Source organism: Phacochoerus africanus, chromosome 9 (genome assembly GCF_016906955.1).
Source record: "Phacochoerus africanus isolate WHEZ1 chromosome 9, ROS_Pafr_v1, whole genome shotgun sequence".
Lineage (NCBI taxonomy): Eukaryota > Metazoa > Chordata > Mammalia > Artiodactyla > Suidae > Phacochoerus > Phacochoerus africanus.
Window position 1 is genome coordinate 24,833,066 of NC_062552.1, and position 25,717 is coordinate 24,858,782.

General features: G+C 48.9%; 2 protein-coding genes, 1 long non-coding RNA gene and 2 other non-coding genes across 5 annotated transcripts; all 5 read left to right on the forward strand.

Annotated features, from left to right (window-relative positions):
- Positions 1 to 199: 199 nt before the first annotated feature.
- On the forward strand, positions 200 to 13,804 carry LOC125135066 (heat shock 70 kDa protein 1B-like). The gene is given in 3 exon segments (XM_047794714.1): positions 200 to 446; positions 449 to 2,247; positions 13,468 to 13,804. Coding segments are annotated over 3 exon segments (1,923 nt in total). The 5' UTR covers positions 200 to 331; the 3' UTR covers positions 13,477 to 13,804.
- On the forward strand, positions 11,111 to 13,804 carry LOC125135065 (heat shock 70 kDa protein 1B). The gene has a single exon (XM_047794713.1). It carries the CDS (start codon positions 11,551 to 11,553, stop codon positions 13,474 to 13,476), a length of 1,926 nt encoding a protein of 641 aa, XP_047650669.1. The 5' UTR covers positions 11,111 to 11,550; the 3' UTR covers positions 13,477 to 13,804.
- Positions 13,805 to 19,204: 5,400 nt separating this feature from the next.
- Positions 19,205 to 21,605, forward strand: LOC125136011 (uncharacterized). Its single transcript, XR_007137089.1, has 5 exons — positions 19,205 to 19,350; positions 19,535 to 19,573; positions 19,796 to 20,003; positions 20,464 to 20,664; positions 20,960 to 21,605. It is a non-coding gene; the product is annotated as an uncharacterized LOC125136011 (long non-coding RNA).
- Positions 19,628 to 19,690, forward strand: LOC125137037 (small nucleolar RNA SNORD48). The gene has a single exon (XR_007137346.1). It is a non-coding gene; the product is annotated as a small nucleolar RNA SNORD48 (small nucleolar RNA).
- Positions 20,297 to 20,363, forward strand: LOC125137036 (small nucleolar RNA SNORD52). The gene has a single exon (XR_007137345.1). It is a non-coding gene; the product is annotated as a small nucleolar RNA SNORD52 (small nucleolar RNA).
- Positions 21,606 to 25,717: the final 4,112 nt, after the last annotated feature.

Sequence of the window (25,717 nt, forward strand, 5' to 3'; positions counted from 1 at the left end):
GCAGGACGCGAGGCGAAACCTCTGGAATATTCCCGACCTGGCAGCCCCGCCGAGCTCGGGGATTGGCTGAGGAGGGAAAAGGCGGGGCTTGAGGAAAAAAATATAAACACAGAGCCGCCCCCAGGGAAACAGCGAGCCCGGGAAGAGCTGCCGAGACTTCCTCTGCGGTCTGCGAGCGCAGCCTTGGCAGATCCGCTGCCTCCGAGGACCACCGCGGGCAGAAGCGGCAGAAGCGGCGCGTTCGGTTTCCGGCTTCAGAGCTCTCGCCTGGGATCCCGGTTTCGGGTCTAGAGGCTGTTTGCGGAGCGAGCGGAGAGAGCAGGCCAGCGACATGGCGAAGAGCGTGGCCATCGGCATCGACCTGGGCACCACGTACTCGTGCGTGGGGGTGTTCCAGCACGGCAAGGTGGAGATCATCGCCAACGACCAGGGCAACCGCACCACCCCAGCTACGTGGCCTTCACGGACACCGAGCGGCTGATCGGCGACGCGGCCAAGAACCAGGTGGCGCTGAACCCGCAGAACACGGTGTTTGACGCGAAGCGGCTGATCGGGCGCAAGTTCGGCGACCCGGTGGTGCAGGCGGACATGAAGCACTGGCCCTTCCGGGTGATCAACGACGGGGACAAGCCCAAGGTGCAGGTGAGCTACAAGGGGGAGACCAAGGCGTTCTACCCGGAGGAGATCTCGTCGATGGTGCTGACCAAGATGAAGGAGATCGCCGAGGCGTACCTGGGCCACCCGGTGAGCAACGCGGTGATCACGGTGCCGGCCTACTTCAACGACTCGCAGCGGCAGGCCACCAAGGATGCGGGGGTGATCGCGGGGCTGAACGTGCTGCGGATCATCAACGAGCCCACGGCGGCGGCCATCGCCTACGGCCTGGACAGGACGGGCAAGGGGGAGCGCAACGTGCTGATCTTCGACCTGGGCGGGGGCACGTTCGACGTGTCCATCCTGACGATCGACGACGGCATCTTCGAGGTGAAGGCCACGGCGGGGGACACGCACCTGGGCGGCGAGGACTTCGACAACAGGCTGGTGAATCACTTCGTGGAGGAGTTCAAGAGGAAGCACAAGAAGGACATCAGCCAGAACAAGCGGGCGGTGAGGCGGCTGCGCACGGCCTGCGAGCGGGCCAAGAGGACCCTGTCGTCCAGCACGCAGGCCAGCCTGGAGATCGACTCCCTGTTCGAGGGCATCGACTTCTACACGTCCATCACCCGGGCGCGCTTCGAGGAGCTGTGCTCGGACCTGTTCCGCAGCACCCTGGAGCCGGTGGAGAAGGCTCTGCGCGACGCGAAGCTGGACAAGGCCCAGATCCACGACCTGGTGCTGGTGGGGGGCTCGACACGCATCCCCAAGGTGCAGAAGCTGCTGCAGGACTTCTTCAACGGGCGCGACCTCAACAAGAGCATCAACCCGGACGAGGCGGTGGCGTATGGGGCGGCGGTGCAGGCGGCCATCCTGATGGGCGACAAGTCGGAGAACGTGCAGGACCTGCTGCTGCTGGACGTGGCCCCGCTGTCGCTGGGGCTGGAGACGGCCGGAGGCGTGATGACGGCGCTGATCAAGCGCAACTCCACCATCCCCACCAAGCAGACGCAGATCTTCACCACGTACTCGGACAACCAGCCGGGCGTGCTGATCCAGGTGTACGAGGGCGAGAGGGCCATGACGCGGGACAACAACCTGCTGGGGCGCTTCGAGCTGAGCGGCATCCCGCCGGCCCCGCGGGGGGTGCCCCAGATCGAGGTGACCTTCGACATCGACGCCAACGGCATCCTGAACGTCACGGCCACGGACAAGAGCACGGGCAAGGCCAACAAGATCACCATCACCAACGACAAGGGCCGGCTGAGCAAGGAGGAGATCGAGCGCATGGTGCAGGAGGCGGAGAAGTACAAAGCGGAGGACGAGATCCAGCGCGAGAGGGTGTCGGCCAAGAACGCGCTGGAGTCGTACGCCTTCAACATGAAGAGCGCCGTGGAGGATGAGGGGCTCAAGGGCAAGATCAGCGAGGCGGACAAGAAGAAGGTGCTGGACAAGTGTCAGGAGGTGATTTCCTGGCTGGACGCCAACACGCTGGCCGAGAAGGACGAGTTTGAGCACAAGAGGAAGGAGCTGGAGCAGGTGTGTAACCCCATCATCAGCGGACTGTACCAGGGGGCGGGTGGTCCCGGGGCTGGTGGCTTTGGGGCTCAGGCCCCCAAAGGGGGCTCTGGGTCTGGCCCCACCATCGAGGAGGTGGATTAGGAACCCTTCCCCAGACTGCATATGTTTGTTATGAAGATGGTTGTGCATTGCCTTTTATCTGCTTTTCATCAGCTATGCAAATTGTTTGCAAAGTTGTACTGTGTCTCTTAGGGAAATTACAGACTTTTTTCAGAGTTTAGTGTAGAGGTGAATGTATACTGCCATGTTTTGTCAATTTCCCTGTTGTGCACTGCCTTATATCTGCCTTTCATCAAGCTATCAACTCAAATTGTTTGCAAAGTTGTACTGTCTCTTAGTGAAGGCATAAACTTTTTCAGAGTCCAGTGTAGAGATGAATGTATACTACTATATTTTGTCAGTTTCCCTTTTTGTAAATAAAAGCACATGCCAAATTCAGGCGCCTTTTTTTTTTCTTTAAAAACTGTTTATTAAAAGTAAATAAATTCATAATTTGAGTGATGTCTGCCTCTGTGTTTTATTTTGAGGATGGAAGGGTCTGCATAGGTTGTCTTTCTTACAGTGTCTATAATTGAATGATAGCTTGCCTCTTAGGTGAAGTCAGGGATCTGGAAAGGAACGATATATATATTATCATTTTTTTTTTTAAGGTAAATAGTATCCTTGGGAGAAACAAAGCTACTGACTTTGGTTTTGGTGTATGGGTTTAGAAAATGTTAAGGGTTATTGGCATGGCCTCAAGGTGGGTGAGGGGTTGACCCAGTAAGAGTGGCCTCAAAAGGAGCTTGGGAGTGAGGGTGTTCTTGGAGAAGCAGGTGAAAAAGGAGAGGCAGTTAGATTGGTACGTAGCGGCTGCTGCTTACTGTGCACACAGAGGATATGTTAGAACCCTGTTATTTAATGTGGATCCAGCATAAAAAAGATGAGTCCTAAACTGGCTGTGAGATGCCAGTTGAAACACTGGCTTGCCCAGTTAGGCACAAGAGATCTCTAGTTCTCACATTTTAAAATGAAAGTGTCTGGCCCGATACCTCAGTCTGTAGTTCTTTCTTCTGAAAGAATGCTGAGATAGAAATGCCGCACTTCCAGCAGTGGTTACTAACCTACATTTTCAGCATCCCTGTGAGGACCTTAGAGAGGTGTTATTGTTCCCTGAACAGCAGGAGGACCTGAGTATTTCAGTGCTCCTACCTCCAGTAACTCTCCTGGGGACTGGTAGGTGTTTATTCTCATTGCCGTCACACTGAGTATGGGTGGTGTTTGACTTGCACAGGTGAACACATGGGGAGACTTAAGTTACTAGCTTAACTCACTTTTTTTTTTGTCTTTTTGTTGTTGTTGTTGCTATTTCTTGGGCCGCTCCAGAGGCATATGGAGGTTCCCAGGCTAGGGGTTGAATCGGAGCTGTAGCCACCGGCCTACGCCAGAGCCACAGCAATGCAGGATCTGAGCCGCGTCTGCAACCTACACCACAGCTCATGGCAACGCGGGATCGTTACCCCCACTGAGCAAGGGCAGGGACCGAACCCGCAACCTCATGGTTCCTAGTCGGATTCGTTAACCACTGCACCACAACGGGAACTCCTTAACTCACTTTTTTGAAGGTTAAAAAATAATCAGTTCAGCAAAGATGAACATGGATTCCACTTCCAGTTACTGGTTTTTGCCATGCTGCCCCAAGTCCATAAGGCTTTTTTGTTGTCTGATTCTGGGTTATGGTTCTATTCCTAGATTTCCCAATCAATACTCTTTGCTTTTACTCTGTATAACCCTAAGTGTTAGATACACAATACATTTAGAAGACACAACAAAACCTGCAGCGCTGTACCAGGATGACTTAACCACCGACTTCCTTCTGTTTGAGATGCTTCATGCCCTAGCTGCTGGCATCCTAGAAGTAACCCCCTCAACAGCGTCTTTGTTGTAAAATGCCTGACACAATCTTCAAGCATCGGGAAGTGAACTCCTTTAAAAAGCAGTTGTGTCTGGGGGTTACAAAGATTTTGGAACTAGATAGAGGTGGTGATTGCACAACATGTGAATGAACCAGGTACCACTACATTGTGAACTTTAGAATTTTTTTCTGGCTGTGCCTGCAGCATACAAAAATTCCTGGGCCAGGGACTGAACCTGCGTCACAAGTGTAACCAGAGCCACAGCAGTGACAATGCTAGGTCCTTAACCCAGTGAGCCACAGGAGAATTCCAAATTGTACACTTTATTTATTTTGTTTTTTAGGGCCCACGGCATAAGGAGGTTCCCAGGCTAGGGGTCGAATCAGAGCTATAGCTCTGGCCTACGCCACAGCTACAGCGACGTGGGGTCCAAGCCGTGTCTGTGACCTACACCACAGCTCACAGCAACACAGGAGCCTTAACCCACTGAGCGAGGCCAGGGATCAAACCCTCAACCTCATGGTTCCTATTTGGATCGTTTCTCCTGCACCATGACGGGAACACCCAAATTGTACACTTTAAAACGTTTTATACTGTGGAGTTGCCACTGTGCCGCAGCAGATTGAGAATCCACTGTTTTCTCTGAGGCAGTGTGGGGTGGATCCCCAGCCCGGCGCAGTGGGTTAAGGATCCAGCATTTCCCCAACTGTGGCATAGGTCGCAGCTGTGACTTGGATTCATTCCCTGGCCTGGGAACTTTCAAATACGCCTAAATAAATAAAATGGTTTCTATTATGTGAATTTACTTCAACAGAAGCAATTAAAAAAAATTAACATTCTACAAAAGCACTTTATGTGTACATCAAGGCCCACCAAACCTTCCACTAAATACTTGCCTTTGAAGAAAATCCATTATTATGGGACTGGCACATACATATTCCAGACCTTGCCTTGGACATTTGCAAGTGAAAAATCTAAGAGATGCTTAGACTGCCAGGCCAGCTTATAAAGACAGGTTTAACCCTCAAAGTAGTTGAACTGTAGCAGTGTAGACTCTAGCCACAATGTAAGTCAAACTTCATGGGGCTAGGCATTTGCTACAGGCCCTCCTCTACTCTCTACAGCTGCAGTAGCATTTGTGACTCATCTGCAGATAATACAGTAACTATTCAAGCTGGCGAGCCACTACACTACTTGAGGGGGAGGTGGCAAGGGATGGGGAGGGTGGGCGGAAAAGGGTAGAGACTGGGAAACAAACACCTTTCTAGGTTAGGAGATCTCCAGAACTTACCTTGGAGAAAATGAGTTCCTTCCTATGGTTAAGTCAGTAAAAACTACTGAATAAGTATTTTAAGAAATCAAGGCACTCCTGTTGTGGCTCAGTGGTAATGAATCCGACTAGTCTCCATGAGGATGTGGGTTCAATCCCTGGCCTTGCTCAGTGGATTAAGGATCTAGCGTTGTCGTGAGCTGTGGTGTACGCCGCAAATGCGGCTCGGATCATGAGTTGCTGTGGCTGTGGTGTAGACCAGCAGCTGCAGCTCCAATTCAACCTCTAGCCTGGATACTTCCATGTGCCACAGGTGTGTCCCTAAAAAGCAAAAAATAAATAAGTCATTATGAGTGTTCCCGTTGTGGGGCAGCAGAAACGAATTGTGCAGTATCCATGAGGATGCAGGTTTGATCCCTGGTCTTGCTCAGTGGGTCGGGGATCTGGCATTGTCATGAGCTGTGGTATGGGTCGCAGATGCAGCTCGGATCCAGTGTTGCTGTGGCACAGACCAACAGCTGCAGCTCCAGTGATTCCCTAGTCTGGGAACTTCTATATAAGTGCAGCCCTAAAAAGCAAAAAAAAAAAAAAAGTATACACACACACACACACACACACACACACACACTCTTGCACGGAGTACTTTGAAGATAATCACTTTTTAAGCTCCAGATTGTAGCTGAGGGAACTGTAGACTTAGCAAAAATAATTCAACGTCATCCCTGGAGGAAGTGGTGTTTTGGGTGGCAGCAGGAACTCTGGGGGAGAGGAGGTGCATCGAGGAAAATAACTATAGATGAGGAAAGAACTTTTAAAACTGATACCTTCCATAATTCCAAACTCACCTACCTCCCTGTGCCAGCCCTCTCAAGGCAGGTGGCTATGGTAATGAGACTGATTTTATGTCTTTTAAATCCAAGACATTGCTTTATTAGTAACGGTGTTATTCCTGATGATAAACAGGAGTCTGTCATCAACAATGATTCCAAAACAACAAAATTCATAAATGTGACAGAAGTGGGCAGAAACATGGGTTTTCGGTTAAAAGAGGTCATTTCAGGTGAAAAGTCAAAATCGGTGATTTGTAGGGCAATCCTCCTCCTAGTAGGTTTGGTAACTGTCGTCACCCTTTATTCCAACTGGTCACTTTAAATCTGTCCCCTAGTGTCACCGCTTAAGTATCTAGTGCAGTTCAAGGAGCCAGAGCAACCTCAGCAGGCCCCCTGCCTTCTCCTAGCTACAACTCCTTTAAAAACGTTAAGGGGTCAGGCAGTGCAGCGAATTCGGGAAGCCAATGTAAACACGCCCGCCCCCTCCCCCCCATTATGGGCCGCACTCGGACCCAGTAGAGAATCGGAGGAGAGGGCACTGCTGGGCACGTAGGGAGGGAAGGCGGGGGGAGTCCACAAGAAGATCAGAACCACCCCGGAGGGTCTTCGACCTTTTTACCCCTCCAAACGTCCCCACGGGAACCAGGGACTAGAGTCGGGAGGTGAAGTGGCGGCAAAGATAAGCTTGAGGTTCCTATCTTGGCCAGATCCTGCGCAGAGCTGGGGCGCCCTCGCCTCGGGCGGTGGGGACCTTTTCTCGCCTCTGGCCACCCAATTCATCTGGCTTACTTGTATGACTTACAAAGCTCTCCAGTGTTTTCATCTAAAAAAATTATCGAGGCTGAGTGAAACTCTAAAAGCCTCTCCTTCATTTACTCCTTTAATTCCACTTTGAAAAAACAACTGCAAGAGTCCGGCAGCAGCTAGGCAGCTCCGCGGCCAGCCCCGCCGTCAAGCCCCGGCGGCGGCGGCGGCGGCGGCCCCGCCCCCTCGGCCCCACCCGGCCCCGCCGGCTGGGGGTCTTGCTGGCTCTGCCTCCTTACCCCGTTATGGGCTGTGCCAGGAACTTTCTGGAGTAGTCTGGTTCCAAGGCGGGGGCTGACTCGTAGGAACACTCCTCACCAAACAAAGTGCCCCACCCAAGTCTCCCTACCCACCCCCAACTGCACCCGAGAACACCAGGGCTTAGTCACGGCTCCACATTTAGTTTCCAGAAGGTTCTTTGAACTGTGTGCCAGCCTAGCCATAGTAAAAGGCTCCCCCTCCTTTCCCCTCTTAATAACAGACTGGTTTGTTATGAAGGGAAGGGGAGGCTGGGCTGGAAGAAGACGGAAAGGTGGGAGTTTGTACGGGGGGTTGGGTGTGGGGAGATAGTCGTGAGTCAGCAGCAGCAGCAGCCAGCAGGGGACTCCCTGGCTGGTCACATACTCCCATGGTGCCCCTAATGCGTGTAGAGCCCTGACGTTCACTCCTCTAAGGCCATTTTATCTTCGTCCTTTTAGAGAGTTAAAAGATAGGGCCTATGTTCCAGTACTGGGGGGCGTCCAAAACAAAGCGGGACCTGTGGGTTCAATCAAGGGTTCTGTAATTACCTGTCTAGGTGACAATCAAGCTACTAAACCTCTGAACCTCTGCGTTCACCTTTGAGAACGGAAAGGTTTGGCTGAAAGTCTCTGCCTAAAAATCTTAAGATTGTTTTGTACCATAAACTGAAAGTAATTAACATAGTCTTGGTAGTAACCCCCAACCTTGTAAACACCTCGGTAAAAGATCAGACTGGAGTGTGACAGAGGGAGAAGGAAGCAAGCTTGATCACTACTCTGTCACAGGCCCTGAACTAAGGCCTTCAAAGTATTATCTTTGTAAGCTTTGCTGCTACCAGCCTATGAAGTAGTTCTAATTTAGAGACATAGAGACTTGGATAATTCAGTTAACTTATACAAGTAGTTCACTGTTTAAAAAAAGATTTGCAAAATAAAGAGTCATATTGGCAAAGGTGGCATCTGTGAAAAGCCACCCTTTCTTAATTATATCTGGGATCAATTCCCTGCTTAGTCTTACAGAGTTTGACTTAGGAAGAGAGGTCTATTGTTGCAATTTTTTAAGGACTACCTTAGTTTAATTGTTGAACTACATTTGGTTGGTCTTTCTGAAGTTTATTGTAAGAATTAATTAATGAGATCATGCATGAGAAAGTGCTCCATAAACTGCCAAGAGCTACACAAATTCATCATTATAGTTCGTTTGGATCTTGCTAATAAAAGTATCGCTTTTGTTGATAATACCACCAGTTCTCATATATATCTTTTCATAAAAATAAATTTTATTCAGAAAGAAAAAGAGAAAAGCAGCCTCAACAAGGAAGTAGAATGCAAACCCCGGTCTTCCCTGTCCCAGGTTTTTTTCCTGCTGCTGTAAATCTGCAGATTCTCAGGTCTTTGAAGCCTTTGCCATTTGATGATTAAAAACGCCTGGCTCTAAGTTTTCATATCAGTTATCTCTTTTGCTTTCTTCTGATTAAGCCTATAATTATACTATCTTTTTAAAACAAATAGAATTGAGGAGAAAACGATAATATTTGAAAAACTGTAGGAAAACGGAGAAAACAAAACATCCCACACTTTCAGGATGAAGGCTCCCCTCCCCCACACTTCCTGCCACCGGCAGTCAGCAGTTCTTGGCACACTCTCCAATTCCCCCACCCTTAAATTTTACCTGATCATTCCTCAGTATTGGGGGAACCCCAGACTTGATTCTTCCAAACACAAAACCTGATTAAAAACCTAATTCCAAAATTAATCAAATTAAAGTTCTGGAAAATCTTTGGGGGTTCTTTTAATATCCTTAGACACCAAGTAAACCTGGAACCGAGTTTCTGCCTTGAGAAGCATCCACTGCAAAGGAAAGAGAAAATTCAGGAGACCCTCTTCTTGTAGGAAATGGAAAGGGAATATAGATGTTTAGGTTTCCAGGCCAGTCCACTGAGAGAGACTTAACGCAAAAAGTAGGTCAAATACAATGTGTAGCTGACTGCCTAATTCATGGAAAACAGCATTTTCAATTGGCTCGTTTTCTGCTACTCCAGTGGCAAGAATTGAGGCCCATCACAGAGTGTACCTGCCAGGCAGTGGAGACAATGATGCCCTGTGCTTCAAGCCGATAAAGGAATACAATTGCAAATTTGGAGAGAAGAGTGATCCAGAACAGCTGCTAGTAGCAGCTAATGTTAGGAAGCTTCCAGAAGGAGGGGGCAAAGTTAAGGGTCTCTGAAAGCATTTCATATATTGGACAGCTAAGGTGGAAGTCTGGGGAACCCCCAGCCAGGGAGTGCATGAAGAAATGGAAAATTCCTGAAGTCTGACCAGTTTGACTAGATTAAGTGATTCATCAGGGAGACATATCTGAATGTAAAAAAAGTTATCACTTACCTGCACGCACAGAGGTTTGTTAAAGCAATCTTTTTGCAACGCCAGTTTAGATTAGCCTGAGCAAATTGTAGAATTGTAGAATAAACAACTGAATACCCTTGAATCCCAGGAAGAAGTGTTTTGGTGGACGTGTGTGTGTGTGTGTGTGTGTGTGTGTGTGATGCCAATTGAGCAAAAGTGTTCAAAAGCAAGAATTTTTCATCAAAAATTGCCTCCTCCTACATGTGATCTTAGATTTCTTGTACTAAAGACATTTGAGAACAGCAATGAGTCTCTTGGGGGGGGGGGGCTGTGAACCCTACACTATTGCTTTAATGTCCCTCATACTTTCGTTTTAAGCGCCTAACAAGGGGTCTTGCATTGCCCACAAAGGATGAAAATACAAAGGCCAAAATAAATTACCAAAAGTGACTGCATTTAAAACAGGAGGGAAAGTAACACGCAGACAGTTGAAATCTAGGAGTAAAAAACAGTGTGGCTAAATTGAGTGCAGGGTAAATAACCTAAAGTTTTAAAGGAGCTAGAACCTGGGTCCAGAGAATTCCTCCTGCTTTAGAGCATCAGGCCCAACAGTTAGCTTAAAATGGGCCACGTGCCAACCAGATAGAACGTTTGAAGCTGTTAAAGAGAAAGGACCATTGCCACCCCTCCCCCGCAGGCTCACCACATCCATTTATTCAAAAGCAGTGGACAGTTTACCCCGTTCGCAAGCGACACAGTAGAAGTACGAACTACCTATCATCTGTGGCTGAACTACTAATTAAAGAAGACATCAAGAAGGTGAGGGGGGTGGGGGTCCCCGGACCACAGGCTGGGAAAAATGAGGAACTGGGAGAAGCCCAAAAGGCTTAAAGACAGCTGATTTTCTACGGAGTTTTTTCCTCTTCTTCGAGCCCCAGTCCAGCCCCAGGCGAAAGGGAGCGGCTCTGGGCGGGGATAGGGGCGCGGTGGGTCCAGCCCCGCCTTTCCCTCCCACGCCCTTGACCGAGCACGTCCCTTCTAAGGCGCTGGGAACCTTCTCCCATTTAAGAACCTTCTATTGGCCTGATTGCTTTCCTTTTGAAAACTGAAATTTCCCCATCCCCAGATATTCCATCAGTGTAAGCCTTACGATGACACCAAAAACCATACTGCATTATCTCTTTTCTTGTCCTCATTTTAAAAACAAGATGGGAAAAACCCAGGGACGGTGAAGGCAGTTCTCAGGCAGCCCAGGCAGGCAGTCCCGCCCCTCCGCTCCTTCCATCAGCATCAGGCTCCGATTAGGCTCTTTGACCCCCAGAAACTCGGGAACTTTATTTTGGTTGTCCCCAAATCCTGTAGCCCTTAATCCTACTTTTAAACCAACAAACTAATTTGAGCCCCACATGCCTCTCACCGCCCCATTACAAGCGTAATGCTGAACCTTCCGGTCAATTTCCACCTACTCCAATGCCGGCTCCCAGGGAAGAGGAAGGAAAAAAAAAACAACAAGGGTGCCAGTGCAAACAGCGAACCTCCACAGCATCTCTTCCCCCCTCCCTTGAGGACTCCGGTTTCCTCCCGCGAATCCCAGAAGAGTCTGGAGAGTTCTGGGAGGGGCGGCAGCCAGGGCGCTGATTGGCCCCAGAAAGCCAGGGGGCAGGACGCGAGGCGAAACCTCTGGAATATTCCCGACCTGGCAGCCCCGCCGAACTCGGGGATTGGCTGAGGAGGGAAAAGGGCGGGGCTTGAGGAAAAAAATATAAACACAGAGCCGCCCCCAGGGAAGCAGCGAGCCCGGGAAGAGCTGCCAAGACTTCCTCTGCGGTCTGTGAGCGCAGCCTTGGCAGATCCGCTGCCTCCGAGGACCACCGCGGGCAGAAGCGGCAGAAGCGGCGCGTTCGGTTTCCGGCTTCAGAGCTCTCGTCTGGGATCCCGGTTTCGGGTCTAGAGGCTGTTTGCGGAGCGAGCGGAGAGAGCAGGCCAGCGACATGGCGAAGAGCGTGGCCATCGGCATCGACCTGGGCACCACGTACTCGTGCGTGGGGGTGTTCCAGCACGGCAAGGTGGAGATCATCGCCAACGACCAGGGCAACCGCACCACCCCCAGCTACGTGGCCTTCACGGACACCGAGCGGCTGATCGGCGACGCGGCCAAGAACCAGGTGGCGCTGAACCCGCAGAACACGGTGTTTGACGCGAAGCGGCTGATCGGGCGCAAGTTCGGCGACCCGGTGGTGCAGGCGGACATGAAGCACTGGCCCTTCCGGGTGATCAACGACGGGGACAAGCCCAAGGTGCAGGTGAGCTACAAGGGGGAGACCAAGGCGTTCTACCCGGAGGAGATCTCGTCGATGGTGCTGACCAAGATGAAGGAGATCGCCGAGGCGTACCTGGGCCACCCGGTGAGCAACGCGGTGATCACGGTGCCGGCCTACTTCAACGACTCGCAGCGGCAGGCCACCAAGGATGCGGGGGTGATCGCGGGGCTGAACGTGCTGCGGATCATCAACGAGCCCACGGCGGCGGCCATCGCCTACGGCCTGGACAGGACGGGCAAGGGGGAGCGCAACGTGCTGATCTTCGACCTGGGCGGGGGCACGTTCGACGTGTCCATCCTGACGATCGACGACGGCATCTTCGAGGTGAAGGCCACGGCGGGGGACACGCACCTGGGCGGCGAGGACTTCGACAACAGGCTGGTGAACCACTTTGTGGAGGAGTTCAAGAGGAAGCACAAGAAGGACATCAGCCAGAACAAGCGGGCGGTGAGGCGGCTGCGCACGGCCTGCGAGCGGGCCAAGAGGACCCTGTCGTCCAGCACGCAGGCCAGCCTGGAGATCGACTCCCTGTTCGAGGGCATCGACTTCTACACGTCCATCACCCGGGCGCGCTTCGAGGAGCTGTGCTCGGACCTGTTCCGCAGCACCCTGGAGCCGGTGGAGAAGGCTCTGCGCGACGCGAAGCTGGACAAGGCCCAGATCCACGACCTGGTGCTGGTGGGGGGCTCGACACGCATCCCCAAGGTGCAGAAGCTGCTGCAGGACTTCTTCAACGGGCGCGACCTCAACAAGAGCATCAACCCGGACGAGGCGGTGGCGTATGGGGCGGCGGTGCAGGCGGCCATCCTGATGGGCGACAAGTCGGAGAACGTGCAGGACCTGCTGCTGCTGGACGTGGCCCCGCTGTCGCTGGGGCTGGAGACGGCCGGCGGCGTGATGACGGCGCTGATCAAGCGCAACTCCACCATCCCCACCAAGCAGACGCAGATCTTCACCACGTACTCGGACAACCAGCCGGGCGTGCTGATCCAGGTGTACGAGGGCGAGAGGGCCATGACGCGGGACAACAACCTGCTGGGGCGCTTCGAGCTGAGCGGCATCCCGCCGGCCCCGCGGGGGGTGCCCCAGATCGAGGTGACCTTCGACATCGACGCCAACGGCATCCTGAACGTCACGGCCACGGACAAGAGCACGGGCAAGGCCAACAAGATCACCATCACCAACGACAAGGGCCGGCTGAGCAAGGAGGAGATCGAGCGCATGGTGCAGGAGGCGGAGAAGTACAAAGCGGAGGACGAGATCCAGCGCGAGAGGGTGTCGGCCAAGAACGCGCTGGAGTCGTACGCCTTCAACATGAAGAGCGCCGTGGAGGATGAGGGGCTCAAGGGCAAGATCAGCGAGGCGGACAAGAAGAAGGTGCTGGACAAGTGTCAGGAGGTGATTTCCTGGCTGGACGCCAACACGCTGGCCGAGAAGGACGAGTTTGAGCACAAGAGGAAGGAGCTGGAGCAGGTGTGTAACCCCATCATCAGCGGACTGTACCAGGGGGCGGGTGGCCCCGGGGCTGGCGGCTTTGGGGCTCAGGCCCCCAAAGGGGGCTCTGGGTCTGGCCCCACCATCGAGGAGGTGGATTAGAGGCCTTAGTTTCCTTTCTCTCTATTCCTCTTTGAGACCCAAGGACTTTGACATTGTCCTGTATTTTAGTTCTGTTCTGTATCACCTCATTCTAAGGTTAGCTTGCAATCGCATAATTGACTTGTTATATCTTTGTGTTATAACCAGCGTGGTCTTGAGAATTATTTGCCTTTCATGTAAGTTAGTACTGTAAGGGTGGCTTTTGGTCGCCCCCCACCCAGTGAATCAACACTGCCACCTTCTGTTTTTTGCTTTGTAAACACACGAAAAGTTAAGGAATTAAAAACTTTTTTTTTGTATACTTAAGGAATAAATACAAAATGTTAAATATGTGTCTGTTTTTATTTGTGGAGGGATAATGGATTCTTCTCTGAGTGCCTGAATTCCATAGACCATGAAAGGGCAATACTTTTGAAGAAACTATTATACACATTAGGAGCTGTGGCCTATGGCTCTTTGTTGAGACTTTATTGTAGGTGGAGTTACATCCTGAGATGGAAACCAGATTTCAGCTGTGCATTTCCATTAGGGTGGAAAATGGGATGGGAAGTGCTATATTAGGCTTTTGGGGGGAGAGGTTGGTTTGGGCTTAAAGGCAGTGTTGAGAGGGATTCATGGTTCCTTACTCTCGTCCTCACCCTCTGTAGAGCCCTTCACTTCTCACTTGACCTGTTGACCAGTCTTTTAATGAGTTAATATAGGGTAGACAGAACACTAAATGTTAGAGGCAGGCTCATAATTGGTTTTATAAAGCCCATATGGGTGACCAACTGCCAATTATTTGGCCTCTTCGTTTTGGGTGCTTCCTTTTAAAATAAATAACCTGAATGGCCTAACTTCCAAAGTTCTAGATCCTTTTGGGTAGAAATGTGCTGTAGGCAAACAACACCTTCAGCCATGGTCATCGAAGCTGCAGTTATCCAAGTGACAGCCTAGAGGAGTGAGATACTGAGAGTTTAGGGGCATGGCAATAAAGAAGGGTGGTCCGGATACTCTACCTGATTCTTTGAGTCACTCCAGTAATGCCCATCACATCACCTTCTACCCCAGGTATTCTAAAGCTTTTTAAAAATTACTATTTTTGTCTTTTTAGGGCTGCAAGTGCGGTATATGGGAGTTCCCAAGCTGGGAGTCTAATCAGAGCTGCAGCTGCTGGCCTACGCCACAGCAGCGCTTAAAGCTTTTTTCACAGGTTAGCATATGGAGGTGGTTACTTAAGCTACACCCAGGGCAAACTTAAGAGAACAGGCGATGGTTTGGGGACCAGGTTTTTCCACACTGCCTGAACCCTGGGGATGGTGTTGGGTGGTTCTTATATGGCGCTAAGTAGTAGTTCTACCCCAGTTTAACAATCAGTAACTTCTTTGTCCTTTTTAGGGACAATTTCAAAATAATGGCAAGTAATAGCATGTGTAATTGTAAAGAAAGGAAATACAAGGGGTGCAGTAGGCTTTCCTCCCACACAAGCCCTTCTCCAGGGGCTTTTTTTTACGAGCAGTCAAATGTCCTTAACACCTCCTCTAGCCTAACAGGACCCCAACCTTGTTTTCCTTCTTTCCAAAAACTGAAGCTAGCACAATGCAGTAAGACAACTATACGTTAAAAAATAAGCTGAGCCTGGGGCCATCTACTCCAAAATCAAAGACATGAAAGTTCCCTGTGTTCTAGCTTTCAGTTAAGTGCCTAACCCCAGGGGCTCATGGTTAGGATTCAGCTCTTTGAACTTTCACTCCTGCAGCCCTGGCGAGAGCCCACAACAAGCTGCTGCACACCACTGTCAAAAACAAAAAAAACACCCTTCCCCTCTGGGAAATTCAAACATTTTCCGAATGACAAAGTATGGGAAGCTTTGTAAAGGAAAAAGTGTCCTTTTGATTCCTGGGCCAATTGTCAAAGGCTGGTTTTACTTACAAGATACATGAACTATATTGTATGCTCTGACCAAAGCACATAGTGTAAGTGCAGTTTAACTGCTGCAGCAGCAGAGATTGGGGGCTTGCGTAACTTTTAAAAAATGTGGCCTGCCAGGCAATGGAGGGGATAAGTCTTTAACTTCCAATCATTGGAGCCATGGTTCTCTAAGCTGGTGGTATACTGAAATCATTTGAAGAGGCTAAAGAAATACTGATACCAGGCCTCCCAAGAGTCAGAGTCTCTGGGAGTGGGCCAAGGTGTTGCGTAGAATTAAAGCCACCTGCGTGTTTCAAGTGTGCAGGGGAAGTTGTGAAAAACCACTGCACCAGAGGCCACTTTTAGTGGTTTTTAGAGGGATGGAGGCATGGGACAGGGAGGAGGAAGGTGTCAGTGCTTCCAGGAGCAGCAGCTGGTGGCAGGGGGCTTTCTGCTGTGTAATGGAGCTGGAAGGCTTGAAAGGCCTTAACAGTGCTGATTCATTGGCAGCAGCAGCAGTGGTAAAGGTTAAGGAAATCGCCAGCAACAGCTTAACGGGCTGAAAAAGGATTTCTGAGGCTGGGCCAATTAATATGCGTCCTCTTTAGGGAAACGGTTCATGACAAAGCAACATCAGAATATGAGAGGTTGTGACCTACCTGTACATATACACTTGTTGGAACTTAAAATCACTTTGTAATGTCAACCACAGGTGGAACTCAACCATGGGAGCTGAGAAATGTTCAAATAGGTGAATGGTATAGGGTTCTCAGAGAGATTTTTTATTGTTTTTTGTCTTTTTAGGGTCACACCGGTGGCATATGGAAGTTCCCAGGCTAGGGGTCGAATTGGAGTTGCAGCTGCCAGCCTGCACCACAGCCATAGCAACGTGGGATCCTTAGCCCATTGAGCAAGGCCCGGGATAGAACCCGCATCCTCATGAATCCTAGTTGGGTGTGTTACTGCTGAGCCACAAGGAAAATTCCTTGGAGAGATTTCTTTGTGTGTGTGTGTGTCTTTTTTCTAGGGCCGCACCCTCAGCATATAGAGGTTCCCAGGCTAGAGGTCTAATCGGAGCTGTAGCCTCCAGCCTATGCCAGAGCTACAGCAACACCAGATCTGAGCCACGTCTGTGGCCTACACCACAGCTCATGGCAACGCCGGATCCTTAACCCATTGAGGGAGGCCAGGGATCAAACCCAAAACCTCATGGTTCCTAGTGGGATTTGTTAACCACTGAGCCATGACGGGAATTCCATGGAGAGATTTGTGGATGGAAGGCTGAAACCTTTCGGGAGGGCAAATGGAAAAGATAATTGCAGAAAAAAGTAAAAGGATACATTTCCTGCACCCACAATAGACTTTTTCCGAGTTTCTATGCTCTGTGTCTAAAGTATGTGACTTAAAGAGAAGATTGATTTTTGTACTGCTTGGAACCCTCAAATCATGCTGTTACTATGTGGCTTTCTCACGAAAGATGAAGAAAAACATGCCAACATACATCACCAAACTCTATCTGCATTCATAAGTGAAGGGGTACAGAAGGGTTCTGGAAGATGGGATTTAGGATAATATGAGTTGACAGATTTAGAGCCAAGAGCAAATGACTAGATTTCTGAAAGAGTGAAAACTAGCAAAGGGAGAATGGGGCCTGACTGTTGTCACTCTACTCCAATTTGCTTTGCTTCCAACCCTCCTGAAACTTAAGGTGCTCTTCACAGTGTCCTGAGCACTTCCACTGTTCCTGGCTAAGTCCCAGGCCATGCACTACTCATTGAAAGGACATGAAGATGGAAGTGGGGAGTAGCTGCACATAAGCACGGAAGTTCAGTGTTTCAGTTAGGGTTGCAAGATGAGAAAGTTCTGGAGATTGGTTGCACAACAATGTGTGTGTATGTGTGTATATATATATATACAATTTATATATAAATAAATTTGTATATATACAAAAACATTTTTAAGGGCCACAGGTGTGGTATATAGAAATTCCCAGGCTAGGGGTTGAATCGGAGGTACAGCTGCCAGCCTATGCCCCAGCTTGCAGCAATGCTGGATCCTTAACCCACTAAGTGAGGCCAGGGATCGAACCCGAATCCTCACAGACACTGTGTGGGGTTCTTAACTTGCTGAACTACAATGGGAATTTCAGTAATTTGGCATGGGCCGGCGGCTACAGCTCTGATTAGACCCCTAGCCTGCAAACCTCCATATGCTGTGGGTGTGGCCCTAGAAAAGACAAAAAAAAAAAAAAAAGTACTTGGGAGTTCCTGTTGTGGCTCAATGGGAACAAACCCAACTACTATCCAAGAGGACCCAGGTTAGATTCCTGGCCCCACTCAGTGGGTTAAGAATCTGGAGTTGCTGTGAGCTGTGGTGTAGGTCACAGACACAGCTAGGATCCCACATTGCTGTGGCTGTGGTTAGGTGGGCAGCTGCAACTCCAATTTGACCCCTAGCCTGGGATCTTCCATATGCTGCAGGTGTCGCCCTAAAAAGATTTTTTTTTTTAATTTTATAATGACGTGGAATGATACAGTTCTAAAGTCAAGTCTCTCCAACAAGGCAGTCAACAAATTCTAGCTTCTTCTATCCCTTCTGTTTCTTCATCTATAGAAGGGCTTTTTTTTTTTTGCTATTTCTCTGGGCCGCTTCTGTGGCATATGGAGGTTCCCAGGCTAGGGGTTGAATCGGAGCTGTAGCCGCCAGCCTACGCCAGAGCCACAGCAATGCAGGATCCGAGCCGCGTCTGCAACCTACACCACAGCTCACAGCAACGCCGGATCGTTAACCCACTAAGCAAGGGCAGGGACCGAACCCGCAACCTCATGGTTCCTAGTCGGATTCGTTAACCACTGCGCCACGACAGGAACTCCGAAAAACTTTTCGTTCTTTGTCCTAGTTACTGTCGTCCGTCTGGGCGTGTTCTCCCTCCCCCACCCCCAAAGAGGTCAGGAATCAAACCCACATCCTCTTGGATACCTATTCAGGTTTGTTTCCGCGGAGCCACAACAGGAACTCAAATATGAATACATTGAAACTACTGAACCATAAACTTTATTTTTTATTTTTTGTCTTTTCTCTTTAGTGCCACACCTGCGGCATATGGAAGTTCCCAGGCTAGGGGTTGAATCGGAGCTGTAGCCACGGGCCGATGCCACAGCCACAGCTGTGTGCGATCCGAGCCATCTCTGCGATCTACACCACAGCTCAGGGCAACGCGGGATCCTTAACCCACTGAGCAAGGCCAGGGATCAAACTTTAAAAAGTTAGAATTGTTTTTTAAAAAACATGTCAAATTGTATTATTTTAAATACCCATTTATCATACGTCAATTATACCTTAACAAAGCTATTTGAAAAAAAGACAAGACTCCAAGGTTAATGTGCCCAACAGGTCTGCAGGTTGGAGAGGGCTTGACAATTCAGATTACACTGGCTAGAGAGAGCGAGGGGCCAGTCCCTCGGAGTGACTTGGACGCCAAGCTAGGACAGGCGAGAAAGAAAAGTCCACGGGGGACAGAGGACCGGACTGGACCAGCAGGGAGGCCACCCAGGAGGAGCGCCCAGTTGCGCGCGCACCTGGCAGCGCAGGGGACTTTCTCCGGCTTGGCCAGTCAAGTCACCTGTTTTTTTTATTTTTTTTAATTCAGAAAACCTCTTAGAGTATGTGCCCAGAAGAGGGTGAAACAATTCACTCATGGCTGCTCGTTCACTCTGTTTTAGTCTTGTTTGGACAAGTGATGGGATGGGGAAAACGCTGCGAGTAGAGACAGGCATCTAAGAAGACAGCCGTGCCCGTTAGGCCCCGACGCCACGCCGCCGTAAATAAATGGCCCTGGCCCCGCCTTTGCAGTCCTCTTTGTGCGGTAAACTCGTGGCTGGTGAGGATGACCATCACGGAGTTCGCCTGGCTTCTGCTGCGAAACCGTCCCCAAAGGCGGGGGAGGGTGCCGCCCAGCACATTTGCTTAGCTGCGCACATGCAGGTACCTCGGGGCCCTGTTCGGTGAAGGGATCACAGTCTCGGGCTGAGCAGGATGAACTCCCATTACAGACTAGAGTTTCTGATGTCGCTGTGACGCCACTGCTCCGAACTGACCCAGCCCGGGTCAGGGGGGGGGCTCGTCTAAAGTCGCCGAGTCTTTGCTGACTCACTTGTTTTCTTCCCAGGTCTCTGGTGCTCGAAGGAAGATCCGCAGCGCGACGAGGGTGAGTGGATTGTGGGAAATGCAGTGGCCAGAGGTCGCACTGGGGGAGGACGGAGGTAATGATGACCCCAGGTGATTCTGAGTGTCTCGCTGACGCCATCACCGCAGCGCGCTGATCACCTCCATCCCCTGGGCCAGGATCCCTAGTATTTGGGCTCTGGGAAAAGTTGATGTCCAAGAACACTTATTGATCATTTATTCTTATATTTCACTTTTCTATTAGGAGTGTAAGATGTCCACATCTTAAATGGCCGCACTCGCCGCGTGTGTAAGTCCAGGGCCAAGGATCGAAGCCCAGCCGCAGAAGCACGGAATCCTTTAACCTGCATCAGGCTGGGGATGGAACCCGCACCTCCGCAGCGACCCCGGCAGCTGCAGTCGTATTTTTAACACAGTGCGCAAGAGCGGGAACTCCTTATCTTTGAATAAGGGTGAGTGTTAGGTGTGCGGGTACTCTCCGGGTGTCTCACAGGTTGTCTTTTTTTTTAATTCTCCAAACTGGTCTTGCTAAAACTGCTTTTCCCGTGCCTTTTCCTATTGTAAACTCCCCTATATGCTAGGTTTCCTTGTTGGAGCTTTTCTCTGCAATTTTGAATTTGTTTCCTGCTGTTTTTTTCCCTGAACTTTTAATTTCCAGTTTAATTTGCATACTGGGACTGTTGTCTTTGAATAGTCTAGCTTTTTTTGCCGTAGTGGCTTCCCTTGATCCACGTCTCCCCAAATTGGGAATGATGATTTCTCAGACTAGAGTCTCTGATGCTGGTCCTGATGTCAAAATTAATTTCTGACTCATTTGGGGAGCTGGATACTAGGATTTCTGAGAAAGACCAATGGGAGGGCTGTAACTCTCTGCTTGTCTTTCTCATCAGTTTCCTGTTTCATCTTTTCTAGCATGAGAGCTCCTTATCTTTGAAGCCCAGCCAGGGGCTGTCCCTTTCAGAGATCTGGGCTAGACTGGAAAGATTCTGGAAGGCCTAAGGTTTGGAATGCTCTTGAAGAGCTGACAGGATGGCTGTGGTGCCCATGTAGTGGTTCCTGCCACTTGAACAGGCTGTGAGAAGTGGAGAAGATGCCTTCAGCTTGGGTTCTGTGGTAAGTCTCTTTCTAGTTGCTGGTTTTTCGTCGAGCCCCAGAGTGGTAATGATGACCTGGTTGGACTAGAGTCTCTGAGCGTTTCTCTGAGGATCTTTGAAACCACCTGATCCACTCTAAGCTCCTTTCCACCCTGTGGCAACTTCCTTACCCCCACTCCCTCCCACCCCCAGTTTTTTTTAAGGTTAAATTAGTATGTAACTAGTTTCAGATGTACAACATAATAATTGGATATTTCTGTCCTGTTAATCTGTGGGATATTCGTGCTTTAATGCCAGCTGCTTGTTTCTACTAGGTGTTGGCTTTTGTGAAATTTCAGAACTTTGCAGACACAAAAGGATGTCCTCTCTGGTGTTGGACAGATCTTGGGGAGCTTCACATCTTTCCTGCATTAACACATGTGAGCAGCTATCAACTCTTCCAAGCCGGGCGAACTGCCTAGAAATTTGGGGACCCTTAAATATCAATTAGGTGGTCTTCACTTCTTTACTTGGTTTTAGCAAAAGGATTCCAATAAAATATTTAAAAGTAAATGAAAAATAGATTGGTCTTAGGCCATAGCAACCACCAGAGCCACTGCAGTGACAACACCAGATCCTTGACCCGCTGCGCCGCAAGGGAAATCCTGATAGTTGAGGTTTTTATGAGACTGTTACAACAGGTATCCATTTGCCTTTTGATGAGTTTGGTGAAAACATAGATAGTTCAGATATATTTTGAAAGAATTCTATTCCTGGTGGTTGCCAGGGGCTGAGGAGGAGGAAATGAGCAGTTATTAATGGGTTTAGAGTTTCAGTTGCACAGCATGAAAAGAATGCATGGGGGTGAAAGGTGGTAGTTCCACAATGTTATGAATGTATCATCAGTGAATTGTTTGCTTAAAGTGGTAAAGGTGGTAAGTTTTATGTTTATTTCACCCCAATAAAAAAATGAGGGGAAAATCTCTGTGTTCCTTTTTGTCACTATCACAAAGGGGGTTCTAAAATTGGAATTTCACAGTTCAAGGAATTGGACATTGAAGGTGACTTGTGTCATGTGCTCTATAAATTGGTCCCAGCTGACATTTGAATAGCAGTCTCTTTAATCACTCACCTTTAAAAAATTGCTTATCTTCTGTGTTTACTTTCCCAGAGAAACATTTCCAGCTTGGTTCCAACTTTTGTTTTCCTTAGTCGCTTTTGCCAGAGTTGTATTTTTTATTTTTTTTTCTGCCTTGCCCTATTTTTGGTGCTCCTACAGGACAAGGTCACCTGTCCTGTAGCTATATAATCTGTAATCTTAGCAGCCACCATGTATTTAGTGTTTTGATCTGTGCTAAGCTTTTTATGTTTCATTCACTTCATTGAATCCTTAAAACCTTGCAAAGCAGATATTATCTACCTGCTCAGGGGAAGCTCAGGGATGTTAATTTTCTTAAGGTCATAGAGATAAGGAGGTAACAGTCAGGCTTCAAAGTCCTTTCTCTTTCTTAATACCCAGGGGCCTAGCTTTAAAACATTACCAATAACTGGAGCAGACCTGCCTTTGATTAAGTTTTTCTTTTTCTCCCACTGAAACAACCCAGCTGAAATGTGACTTATATTCTCTGATTTTTCTTTGTCCTCTGAATGAGTCCCTAAACAATATATTTGGTGTGATTTATCCTCCATGTAGTTAACATTGCAGTTTGAGTTTCGCTTGCCTTTTAAGGCCGCACCTGAGGCATATGCAAGTTCCCTGGCCAGGGGTCCAAGCCTGATGAAAGCCGCATCTGCAACCTATACCACAGCTTGTGAGGCCAGGGATCAAATCTACATCCTCAGAGATGACGCTGGGTACTTAATCCATTGAGCCACAACAGGAACTCCACAACTTGGTTTTTTTGTTCACGTTTTCCTGTACTTTATTTTTTAGTCTTTTTAGGGCCACACCCATAGCATACGGAGATTCCCAGGCTAGGGGTTGAATCCTAGCTATAGCCACCGGCCTATGCCAGTTATAGCAGCACCAGATCTGACTGTCTCTGTGACCTATACCACAACCACAGCTCACGGCAACGCCGGATCCTTAACCCACTGAGCAAAGCCAGGGATTGGACCTGTGTCCTCCTGGATACTAGTCAGATTCATTTCTGCTGAGCCACAATGGGAACTTCCCCCTGTAGTTAATTTAGATTCCACCCTTCCACACACATTTCTGTCTTTTTATTTTGAAAAAAAACTTTAGGTTGATTGGATATCTCTGGGTAGTGTATATGAGGACTTATATTTGTAAGTGCATTTTTCTAGGGTGACAGTATCACATTGGACATATAGAGGACTGGTCAAGATAAAAGGAGCCAGACTGCTTCTAGATGTTCAACTTAGCTAAATTAATTAGCCACTCTATCACAATTCCTCATTTGTTTTTGTTTGGTTGGTTTTTGGTTTTTGCATATGGAACTTCCCAGGCTGCTGGCCTGTGCCACAGCCACAGCAATACCAGATGCCCAGATCTGAGCTGTGTCTTCGACCTACACACCACAGCTCACAGCAACACTGGGTCCTTAACCTACTAAGTGGAGTCAGGGATTGAACTTGCAAAATCCACATCCTCATGGATATTGCTGGGTTGTTTCTGCTGAACCACAACAGGAACTCCCATTTCTCATCTATAAATGGATAAAAGAGTACCTACTTTTTTTTTTTTGCTTTTTAGGGCCACACCCGAGGCTTATGGAGGTTCCCAGGCTAGGAATCAATTGGAGCTGTAGCTGCCAGCCTACATCACAGCCACAGCAACACAGGATCTGAGCCCCGTCTGCAACCTATACCGCAGCTCACGGCAACGCCGGATTCTTAACCCACTGAGCAAGGCCAGGGATGGAACCCGCAACCTCATGGTTCCTAGTCAGATTCATTAACCACTGAGCCACGGCAGGAACTCCAAAGAAGTTTTTTTTGTTTGTTTTGTTTTACTTTTTAGGGCCGTGCCTGCAGCATATGGAGGTTCCCAGGCTAGGGGTCAAATCAGAGCTATAGCTGCAGGCCTACACCACAGCCACAGCAACACAGGATCCAAGCCATGTCTGTGACCTACACCACAGCTCACCGCAGCCCTAGATCTGTAACCCTGAGTGAGATCAGGGATTGAACCTGCGTCCTCATGGATGCTAGTCAGATTCGTTAACTGCTGAGCCATGACGGGAACTCCAGAGAGTAACTCTGTAAACAGAGTTGTTAGGTTTAAGTATATGTAACTAATGCTTAAAACTGCCTAGCACATAGTAAACCATATATTATTCCAACTAACTTAGACATCAGTTTATGTAGCCTAGTCAGTTACCTCATGTACCTTTCCTTCATCCCTGACGTCGTTGGTTAGATGGTCAGCTTCATTTCTTGTCCCTGTATTCTCTTGCCTGACTTGTATGTTCTAAGTCCTGCCCTAGGTGTTCGGAACCTTCTTCCTTTGGGAGTCCCAGGTTTAGGACATAAGATTGAGCTACAGCCGTGGTGAAGATGGTCCCATGAATTCTTTTTTATTCCAGTCATGGAAATCACTTTCCAGTCTTAGCATCCTTGAGCCCCACAGCCTCTCCATGTGGGTGACAATGTTATGATAAGACCCCTACCCCAAAGCACTGAATCTTCACCCCCCCCAGGCTCTAGAAAGGGAGCAGCTTCAGATGTAACCAGTCCTTTCAACCCACCAGGCAGATGCCATAGCTCTCTATAATTCATCCAAGCATCTAAGCAGGCCTGCTATCTCAGCTCCTGAAGACAGCCTCCCAGAGCCTGTTTCCCCAGGCCCCTCATCCTGGAATCCTCAGCAACTGGTAGGGGCACATGCCCCTCCAGAACAATACCTCTACCCTGCCAGGTGCTCAAGCCAGAACCCTTGGGGTCGGCTTGACTCCTCTTCCCACACCCTGTATCCAATTTGATAGCAAATCTTGCTGGTGCTACCTTAAAATAACACCAGGAGTTCCTGTTGCACAGTGGAAAGGAATCCGACGAGGAGCCATGAGGTTTCAGGTTCGATCCCTAGCCTCAGTGGGTTAAGGATCTGGTGTTGCCATGAGCAGTGGTGTAGGTTGCAGACGAGGCTCGGATCCGGTGTTGCCTCGGCTGTGGAGTAGGAAATAAAAATAACACCAAAATTTGCATCTCATACCTCTCCTGCTACTCCACTCTGGTGGGATCCACCATCCACCCACTTAGCTGACCTAACCTGACTGCAACAGCCTCCAAAAGAACTTTGAGGATGCAATTTGTTTTTCGAAGAAATCCTAGAGCCAAGAAAAAAACTTTTGGACACTGCTTGTAGGACTATAACTTTACAGAATCCCTTTGGAAAACAGTTTTGCTGTACCTATTAAAAGGCCTATTTTTTTCAACCCAGTGTTTCCTTTTCTGGTAATGCACCCTCAACAAACTCACATACAGATATGAGGATTAATGTACACAAAAGCCCTTGATGGTCCTGTTTGTAAGGGATGAGGAAAAAAGGAAACGATCCAATGTTTTCCAATAGAAAAATGGACAAATTGTGCTATGTTTATAAAACATACCACCACATGTCACATGTAGCCCTGGTATGGCTCACATACTTAACATAGATGAATTTCACATGAAGAAAAAAGGCAAAAAGAAAAAAAGGTGAATCACAGAAAAATAATACATGTTTAAAAAATGTACACCTAATGCTCCTACACTGTTGGTAGGAATGTAAATTGGTGCAGCCACCATGGAAAACAGTACAGAGGTTCCTAAGAAAGCTAGAAATAGAATTACCATATGATCTAGCAGTCCCACTCCTGGGCATATATCCAGACAAAACTGTAGTATGAAAAGATTCTCTGAATCACTTTGTTGTACAGCAGAAATTATCACAATATTGTAAATCAACTACAATAACTTTAAAAATGAAAAAAAAAAAACCCAGTAGAAATTGACAATATTGCAAATCAACTGGAATTTAATTTTTTTGCTTTTTAGGGCCACACCCATGGCATATGGAGGTTCCTGGTGTAGGGGTCAAATTAGAGCTGCTGCTGTTGGCCTACATCACAGCCACAGCAACATGGGATCTG

What these genes read in the sequence shown, in the direction of transcription:
- LOC125135065 (XM_047794713.1), top strand. Translation starts at nt 11,551, where the DNA reads ATGGCGAAGAGCGTGGCCATCGGCATCGACCTGGGCACCACGTACTCG.